This window comes from Oncorhynchus keta, chromosome 15 (assembly GCF_023373465.1).
Source record: "Oncorhynchus keta strain PuntledgeMale-10-30-2019 chromosome 15, Oket_V2, whole genome shotgun sequence".
Lineage (NCBI taxonomy): Eukaryota > Metazoa > Chordata > Actinopteri > Salmoniformes > Salmonidae > Oncorhynchus > Oncorhynchus keta.
Genome location: NC_068435.1, coordinates 42833303 through 42843029, shown reverse-complemented (window position 1 = coordinate 42843029; position 9727 = coordinate 42833303). Strand labels below are relative to the sequence as shown.

Genomic DNA, 9727 nt, shown 5'->3' with positions numbered 1-9727 from the left:
CAGGGATAGACAACATTCTGAAATATATGTAGATATATTAAGGAATATTACATTTCCATTGATGTAGGGATGCTGAATGTAAAAAATGGCTCAATATACCTCACTCTCCCCTATTTGGGAGGCATGTTAAGAATACCAACCATGTTGTTCAATTACTGATGGTATAAATGTGTCTCACCTGTCAATCGTGTTGTTTTCTAGGTGGGAGAAACACTAACAATATTTCACCCCCTTTCACCTTAATTAATGTCATTTTCATTCCACACACACCGCTTGATCAGCCCCTTGAATCTGTCTTGGTTATCCTCTCATCCTTCTCTTATCCTCTCCGTCTCTCTGCCAGCCCCCCCAACTAGTCTCTCCTTGTTAGATTACTTGTTAGATATTACTGCACTGTCTGAACTAGACGCACAAGCAGTTCTCTACACTCGCATTAAACATCTGATAACCATGTGTATGTGACCAATACAATTTAATTTGATTTGATTCTATGAGCCTGCTAACTGACACTTGCAAGGTGAAACCTAAGATTGTAAGATTCTAAGCCTCTGTTTATGACACACCTTCACATTTATGACACTTTAACCTGTCTCCTCGCATTCCCCTTCTACACTGACAGAAGTGGATTTGACAAGTGACATCTGTTAAGCACGCCTCTATGAAGAGGGAACGCAACACCCTGCTACAACTAAACTCTCCGTGAAGTGAAAAAGGTATGGACTGTAGGTGCAAGTAAGAATGACAACAGGCAGAATGTGGTACCGTTTACAAGGACTTTATTCCTTTACACAGTAATATGGGGAAAAGGGTCTAGACGGAACCAAAGCAAAGAAAGTAAATCTCAAAGCCCCCCTCTCCTACCTGCCTACCCACTACTTACCTAATTTAGCACCACCTGGTGACCTAACCAAAATACAGGGGGTGGTCCGCCCAGGTCTTACCTAGTGTGCCTAGACAGCGAATATGCTACGGGTATATGTATGCCCGCAGGCCTCTTGCCTAAGCACTCCCTAGGTGCCTTCCCCTTCTCCCCCTGGGGACAAATGAAACAGAATATTAAACAATTTCACAAACAAACTAAGAAACAAAGGACATCAAATAAGCTCTATCTGAGCAACAAACTCACAGAACATACCAACTCTCAGCAATGAACTCTCAGCAATGAACTCCCAGCAAAATCTCTAGCAAAACCTCTGCAATGACCTCCCAGAAAAACTCCCTAGCAAATCTACCTCCAGCAAAATCTCTCTCCTGAACAGAACACTGGCTTTTATATAGCTTCAGATTGAATGGGTAATTGGAGACAACTGTCTTGACGAGGGGGCGGGGTCAGCTCTCCAATTAGCCCTGGAGTCGACCAATCAGCTGCTTGAGGGATTTCAGGAAGCCATTTCCTGAAATAAACACATGCAAACATACAAACTACAACACATAAACTGGGGAATGTAACAACATCAATAAGGGACCATAGCTTTCACCTGGATTCACCTGGTCAGTCTATGTCATGGAAAGAGCAGGTGTTCCTAATGTTTTGTACGCTGCATGTATGTAATCACAATCTGTTGAATAATTGCGTGTGTGTGTGTGTGTGTGTGTGTGCGTGTGCGTGTTCATCTCACTGGATCAGCCTGAGTGGCAAGGTGTGGTGTGTAGTTACAAAGTAGGAAGAGGCCGGAGGTGAGGAAAACGTGGGGGTGGCGCGGGGGTGATAGGTGGTCGCAGGCTTCCCAAGCATTTCCTCAGCGACGGCAGGAGGGCACGGAGCTGACGCACCGCCGGGCGAGACAACAGGAAGTAGAGGGGCGGGTTCCAGCAGGGCGCCAAACACACCAACAATATGGCCGACAGGGACGCCACCTCCCAGAGGAGAGACACCTCCGTGTCCCCCTCCGTGGGTGGGGACAGGGACGCGGACGAGTTGAGGGAGGAGGAGGGTTGTTGACTGATAGGCGAGGCAACGAAGCTGACATAGGGGGACATGACATTGACAAACTCCAGGGCGTAGTAGGGCAGCCAGCTGATGGCGAAGACCAGTGTGGAGCCAATCAGGAGCGCCGTAGCCTTCTTGTTGCGGCGGTCTGCGGCCAGCGTACCCCGGCAGCGGTGGAGATGGGTGATGATGAGGCCACAGTTGAGGGCAATGCAGACGAGCGGAGCCACGTAGTAGACCAGGAAGGCTGGCACCAGGAAGCCCAGCCACTGGCCACGCCCCACAGACCATGTACAGCCACTGTCAAACTGGATGTATGTGACCTTGGGAAGGGCCATGGTGACAGAGACTAACCAGATCACTGCTACGATGCCGGCTCTGAGAGAGGGGGGAGAGAGGAGGTTACATAGCTGAGGTGGGCCTAAATGTGTGCAGATGAATGGTTTAATTCCGTACTCACACTTGTGTGGGACTGGGGGGCGGTCTAGCAGGTGGGGCCACTATGCGGTACCTGAGCACCGACAAGGCGGCCAGACTAAATATATCCACTCCAGCCGTCAGGGAGGTCATGAAGCCCAGCAGCACACAGATACCGCCCCCTAGCTGCCAGTCCTGGGAGCTGGCGCTGAGTAGGACGCAGGGCAGGGTGAGCAGGGCTCCCATGTCAGCCAGGCTCAAGTTGAGGAGCAGCACGGAGCTAGGTTTGGAGCGTCGCCGAGGGTTACGCATCAGCACCAGCCACATGAGTAGGTGACCTCCGACCCCCACCAAGAGGGAGAGGACGCTGACCAGAGGCAGCACCAGGGAGAAGGAGATGGTGGTGTTGGTAGACACCGTATTGAAGAGCAGGTTCACTATGGCCGGCATGGTGGTGGAAGAGGGATGGAACGAGGGATGGAAGGAACAAAAGTATGATCTAGCTGCTCCCGTTGGGGATGGGCTGAGAGAGGAAGGTGGGAAAGAGGGATGCACATAATTAGAAAGGCAGACAAATTGATTTGAGGGATGAATAAGATGTTTTAATAATTGATGTTATTCTATCCCTTTTATTATTAATCTATTAATAGTTTCTGTTTGTCTGGTGCTGGGTTGGTGAATCACCTGGCTGCATAATTCACTGGGCCTCCCCTTAAACTGGCAGCTGTGATGACTCAGAACCAGGCTGGGATGACTCAGAACCAGCCTGGCAGGCCAAGTCATCTCGTTCAGACACACAACGCTGATGGGTAGCCTGAACAGTCTGTGTCAGTCCTGTGCCGCTTCCCCTGAGAGCAGACATGATGTCTTTTTGTGTGGCGACGTGTACTCTGTCTCCATCTCTCTCTCTCTCTCTCTCTCTCTCTCTTTCTCTCTGGGGAGAGCACACCTTAAGAGCATAGATTCAACACAGGCCAGCACACGTCGTCACACAAACTGAAAAAGACATCACATCTGCTCTCAGGGGAAGCAGCAGCGCAGCAACAGCACTGACACACAGTGTTCAGACCACTCATCAGCATCACAGCGTTGTCTGTCTGAATGAGATGCAAGGTGAGGAAGGGAACAGGAACGAGCTGACCACTGGGAACAGCCTGTGACTATGGTACACTACCTTGTCAGCTTGATGGGTGAAGTGAACTACTCTATCTAGGGCTTGACATTTGGAATGCTGTTGTTTGTTGGGTGGCAGGTAGCCTAGCGATTAAAAGCGCGGTTGGGCCAGTAACCGACAGGTCGCTAGTTCGAATCCCCAAGCCGACTAGAAAAAAGGTCTATCCAGGTGACATTGAGGAAAACATTTAACCCTAAATGGTCTAGATAAGAATGTCTGCTAAATGACTAAAAATGGAAATAAAAGTCCAAAAAACTAGCCCAAAGTGAATAGCTTATGCAGATCTTTCCATCCACACTAGTCATGTATACAAATACTTTTAGTGGCCCTGCCGACTCCACACCTTTTTTCTATTCCATTCTAATTACACCTTATCATCACCCTTCTGTAGATAGGATGTGTCAAAATATTAGGCCTTAAATGTACTTGTTCCATATGTCGACACAATGAAATCCAAATTCAACCTCCCTGTACGTTCAATGATGACGATACGCTGTAGGCAGATCCACGCATACAGATACATCATATCTCTGCTTGAATTATACATGCAGACGAAAGAGACGCAAGTCAAAATCACGCTGAACCACCTGAGAGAGAATAATCCCTGCAGCGCCTCAATCTGAACGTTGTACATGGATGCAGCTACTGACAACAACTACTGTGAATGTGTTTATGTCATGTCTCATACGTACCTTTCCCCATTCAACCAATGTGTGAAACACACTGCAGATATTACAGAGAGAGTGAAGGGAGGAGAGACAGAAGTGGCCAAATATAGGATAGAGGAGAGGGGGAAGACATGGAATGAGGTGAAAAGAGGGAGGAAGACAGCAGCACATGAGAATTTACGAGCAACATAAACGTAGCTAATGGGAAACAGAGGGATAAACTAATTGTGCATTATTTTAGACACATTGACCTCCAGTTGAACCTAATTACAGCAATTTATGGCCGGCTATTAAATCCTCTTAGTATCCATGTTCATAATGTCATACATTTATCCAGGATTGTTTCTTTAACACTTTGCACCAATAATCCAAGGGGAATTGGCTCTTATTAAATTCCCTAACCATTACATGACATTATATAATTATGTCTTCAATCACTAGAACGCCCTAGCTGAAAACTTAACTGAATATAAAGACAAGAGTCTGCATGCTGAAATGACAGTAGGAAGATTGCTAAACAGAAAAGGGGTCAGTGAAGGACAGCAGAAGTAAGCAGAGAAAACCTTTCTTTAAAGATGTGTGTCACACTCACTGTGGCCAGTGTTCTGCTCCAGGGAGAAGTCATCCTTTCACCATCAGTGGCTTTGTTGCATAAAGAGACACAGAGAGAGAGAGAGAGAGAGAGAAAGAAGCGGGCACACACCTGCGTCCTGCCCTACATCCTCCCTCACTCGCTTCCCACCATCTCTCTCTCTCTCACACACACACACACACACACACACACACACACACACACACACACACACACACACACACACACACACACACACACACACCACCCAGGGTGGGGGGCACACGAGCTCTGGGGGCCCATGTGCCTGTAATCGATGTCTATTTTTTATTTAATAAATCGTTTTGACAGTAACACTCTAAAAAGTACTTAATATACCTTTTCTATGTCAGTATGTACTAGGAAGCTAGGTGTTTGTTTCTTGGGTGTCAGGAATGTGGCTGAAAAAGTGCCTTAGACCCTTTTTTAATGATTGAAAGTGTAAGGGGATAGCGGTGAACAAATATCGGTCGCGGGTACGACGGCGCATGTGCAATAAGTGGAGCTCACTCAGATGTTTAAATGTGCCTGTCAGACCGAGAGCTTAATGCTTTTTAGGTAGTTCTTCATGAGTGTTATTTTAGAGAACTCTCTCTCTCCACAGAAGCGACAGTTACAGGGATGGTAAGAACAGCGTGATGCTGTAGCAACTTCAGGGAAACTGGGCAGAAGGGAATGATGCTTCAAATACAGCAGTTCTGCAATTAAACCACTCGTTCCTCTTAATTGCCGGCCTCAGCATGTTACGAAAAGAGATGAAGTGTATAGGAAGCTCTGGGGACAGGTCGTCTGGATACTGATGCAAACAGGTTATCATCTTTAGTGGACAACAGTTCTTGAAGGCTTGAACTCCCTCAAAGAAACGGTTTGCATACTGGTGAACCGACGTTTGAGTCTTTCGGTCGCAATTTCAACAGTCTTTTATCGCTGGTATATCTTGGCATCCTTCAAGACTAAGTTTAAATGTGTGCAGAGCAATGGGCATAGAGTATAATGCACAATGTCTCAGGAAAAACGGTCTGGGTTGGCAATACTCAGGATAGAAAACGGTCCGTGGGGAATCATTTGCACACACAAAAAGGTGGCCTTCAGGAGACCAGGGGTGTCTCTCAAGTTGGATTGAATTTGATTGAATTGAATTGACCTTGACTATTTCTGGCCATTATTGGATGCGATTAGCCAGGAAAAACCCACTGAGTTCAACAATAACTAGTGGCTGAACTGCTGACTATTTCTTCTCTCATTGTTAGGCTATTTGATGTGTAATGTTTTATAAAAAGTGTATAAATAGCAGATAAATAACGAATATAGCTAGAGATAGTACACTGCGCAACAAAACCATCCCTAGTAAGATAGTGTTTTGAGGTTGGACTGACTGTGTTATTTGGCATTAATAGACTGGTTTTACTCACAACAACTTTCTATCCGAGCTGGGAGAGAGCGTGAGGACGGCTCATGTCATTCACACCTGACAACACTTAACAAGATAGAGGATAGAGTGAGTTTTGCTGATGATGAGAACGGAATGTATATGTTTTTTAGTGCTGAGCGATTAACCAAAAGGTCTGTTATGTTTCCAGCTATTTGACCAATCGGGTCAATTATTTGAATTCCATTTGGTTTGGTTTTGTTCGGTGAGCTCAATGTGCACATTGCGCAGTTTCTCTAGAGATAAATCAGATCCACTCTGAACCGTGCGATGTAGTAAGGAGTTGTAGTTTCCATCAGGCCAATATTCTACAAGTACAATGTAAGCAATCTAAGTACAATGACCATAATCCATTGCGCATCTACTTTTCCCGGGCTTAATAAGTGATAAGCAGTAATGGACAGTCACTACCATCATGGGACTTTTATTAACTGTTTTATTCTGTGTTGTTGCACCATTCAACCAAATAATTGAACCCGCACAGGTAAACAGGTCAACATTCACAAATCCGCCGGGCCAGACGGACTACCAGGACGTGTACTCCGAGCACGTGCTGACCAACTGGGAAGTGTCTTCACTGATATTTTCAACCTGTCCCTGACCGAGTCTGTAATACCAACATGTTTCAAGCAGACCACCATAGTCCCTGTGCCCAAGAACACTAAGCTACCCTGCCTAAATGACTACCGACCCGTAGCACTCACATCTGTAGCCATGAAGTGCTTTGAAAGGCTGGTCATGGCTCACATCAACACCATTATCCCAGAAACATTAGACCGACTCCAGTTTGCATACCGCCCCAACAGATCCACAGATGATGCGATTTATCTTGCACTCCACACTGCCCTTTCCCACCTGGACAAAAGGAACAAATACGTGAGAATGCTATTTATTGACTACAGCTCAGCGTTTAACACCATAGTGCCCTCAAAGCTCATCACTAAGTTAAGGATCCTGGGACTAAACACCTCCCTCTGCAACTGGATCATGGACTCCTGATGGGCAGCCCCCAGGTGGTGAGGGTAGGTAAGCACCACATCTGCCACGCTGACCCTCAACACGGTGGCCCCTCAGGGGTGCGATCTCATTCCCCTCCTGTACTCCCTGTTCACCCGTGACTGCATGGCCAAGCACAACTCCAACCCCGTCATTAAGTTTGCCGACGACACAACAGTAGTAGGCCTGATCACCGACAACGACGGGACAGCCTATAGGGAGGAGGTCAGAGACCTGGCAGTGTGGTACCAGGATAACAACCTCTCCCTCAACATGATCAAGACAAAGGAGATTATTGTGGACTACAGAAAAGGGAGGACAGAGCACACCCCCATTCTCATTATATGGGGCTGTAGTGGAGCAGGTTGAGAGCTTCAAGTTCCTTGCTGTCCACATCACCAACCAACCATCATGGTCCAAACACACCAAGACAGTCGTGAAGATGGCACGACAACGCCTGTTCCCCTTCAGTTTTGGGTCCTCAGATCCTCAAAATGTTCTAGAGTATCCTGACTGGTTGCATCACCGCCTGGTATGGCAACTGCTCGGCCTCCAACAGCAAGGCACTACAGAGGGTAGTGCGTACGGCCCAGTAAATCACTGGGGCCAAGCTTCCTGCCATCCAGGACCTCTATACCAGGCAGTGTCAGAGGAAGGCCCCCAAAAAATATACTTAAGTATCAAAAGTAAATGTAATTGCTAAAATATACTTAAGTATCAAATTCCTTATATTAAGCAAAGTGGACGGCACCATGTTCTTGTTTTTAAAACATTCATTACATTACATTACATTACGGATAGCCATACGCACACTCCAACACTTAGACATGATTTATAAAAGATACATGTGTTTAGTGAGTCCGCCAGAACATAGGCAGAAGGGAGGACCACTTGTTCTCTTCATAAGTGCGTGAATTTTCCTGTGCTGCTAAGCATTCAAAATGTAAGGAGTTCTTTGGGTTGTCAGGGAAAATCTATGGAGTAAAAAGTCAAATATTTTCTTTATAGGAATGTAATTAAGTAAAAGTTGTCAAAAATATAAATAGTAAATTAAAGTACAGATACCCCAAAAAACTACTTAAGTAGTTCTTTAAAGTATTTTTTAGAAATATTAAGTACTTTACCCCACTGCCTAGAACATTACCAAAATGTAAATTAAATCGAACCATGTTTGACCATTTAGGAAACGTTCTGTGAAAGTAATGAAATACCAAGCTAACAACTTTTTTTTGTGTCACGTTTGTTAAATGTGCCGAGAATGATCCAAAGCAAATCAGCCTGCACCATTCCCAGATATTTGGGGCAAGGTTGTACGCAAAATAATCATAGGAAAACCACGCTCTCACCAAGCTCTCAGAACGTTAAGTGCTAGTTGGGAAGGCAGTGGTCTGAATCTGACGTGCAATATTTCACTGTCTGACCTCTCAATAAAAAAGTTATATTAACAGTTTCATTGACAGTTACTGAGAGCGAGGATAGTCCTCCATCTCCCACTGTGATAACCTCTTTTTCTCTGTTCTTTCTCTATCCCTTCTACTTTTTCCCCATTCCCTGCATCCCCCCACACACTGACCTTTCTACCTCTCTGTCTATCTACCCTCATTTTCCCAGATTATGTTTCACTTGATTTTCTCCCTTCACCCCCGACCCCCCCCTCCCCTCCCACCGCTGACCTTTCTGTATCTCCCCATCCCTCCTTCTGTCTATCCTCTGTTTGATCCTCTCTAATCCAGTGGCAGTCTGGGATCATGAGATTCACCTGTTGTTAAGGAAACCCTTAAGAACAAACATACCCAGGTGTGGAGGGGAGAGAGAGAGAGAGAGAGAGAGAGAGAGAGAGAGAGAGAGAGCGAGAGAGAGAGAGAGAGAGAGAGAGAGAGAGAGAGAGAGAGAGAGAGAGAGAGAGAGAGAGAGAGAGAGAGAGAGAGGGAGAGAGAGAGAGAGAGAGAGAGAGAGAGAGAGAGAGAGAGAGAGAGAGAGAGAGAGAGAGAGAGAGAGAGAGAGAGAGAGAGAGAGAGAGAGAGCGAGAGAGAGCGAGAGAGAGAGAGAGAGAGAGAGAGAGAGAGAGAGAGAGAGAGAGAGAGAGAGAGGGAGAGAGAGAGAGAGAGAGAGAGAGAGTGAGAGAGAGCGAGAGAGAGAGAGAGAGAGAGAGAGAGAGAGAGAGAGAGAGAGAGCGAGAGAGAGCGAGAGAGAGAGAGAGTGAGAGAGAGAGAGAGGAGAGAGAGAGAGTGAGAGAGAGAGGAGAGAGAGAGAGAGAGAGAGAGAGAGAGAGAGAGAGAGAGAGAGAGGAGAGAGAGAGAGAGAGAGAGAGAGCGAGAGAGAGCGAGAGAGTGGGAGAGAGAGAGAGAGAGAGAGAGAGAGAGAGAGAGAGAGAGAGAGCGAGAGAGAGAGAGAGAGAGAGAGAGAGAGTGAGAGAGAGAGAGAGCGAGAGAGAGAGTGAGAGAGAGAGCACTATGGTGCTCTGTGGTACACAGGGTCATATAAACTCATTATGAGCCTTCTG

At 46.4% G+C, this 9727-nt stretch overlaps 1 protein-coding gene across 3 annotated transcripts; it reads right to left on the bottom strand.

Moving 5' to 3' along the window:
* Positions 1-754: 754 nt before the first annotated feature.
* On the bottom strand, positions 755-4943 carry si:ch211-119o8.4 (somatostatin receptor type 1). 3 transcript variants are annotated; one of them, XM_035788920.2, is made up of 5 exons: positions 4782-4886; positions 4214-4244; positions 2391-2870; positions 1658-2308; positions 755-1394 (listed from the first exon to the last, which is right to left on the bottom strand). In XM_035788920.2, coding segments are annotated over exons 1-5 (1287 nt in total). In that variant the 5' UTR covers positions 4783-4886; the 3' UTR covers positions 755-1270. The 3 variants fall into 3 exon arrangements, with proteins under 3 accessions (XP_035644813.2, XP_052320144.1, XP_052320145.1); XM_052464184.1 differs by lacking the exon at positions 4214-4244 and having other exon boundaries at positions 4782-4943; XM_052464185.1 differs by lacking the exons at positions 4214-4244; positions 4782-4886 and adding an exon at positions 3032-4193.
* Positions 4944-9727: the final 4784 nt, after the last annotated feature.

Coding starts and splice junctions, on each gene's coding strand:
- si:ch211-119o8.4 (XM_035788920.2), bottom strand. Junction 2,309..2,390: donor CCCCCCAGTCCCACACAAGT/GTGAGTACGGAA, acceptor CCCCTCTCTCAG/AGCCGGCATCGTAGCAGTGA. Junction 1,395..1,657: donor CTCCGGCCTCTTCCTACTTT/GTAACTACACAC, acceptor TGTTTATTTCAG/GAAATGGCTTCCTGAAATCC.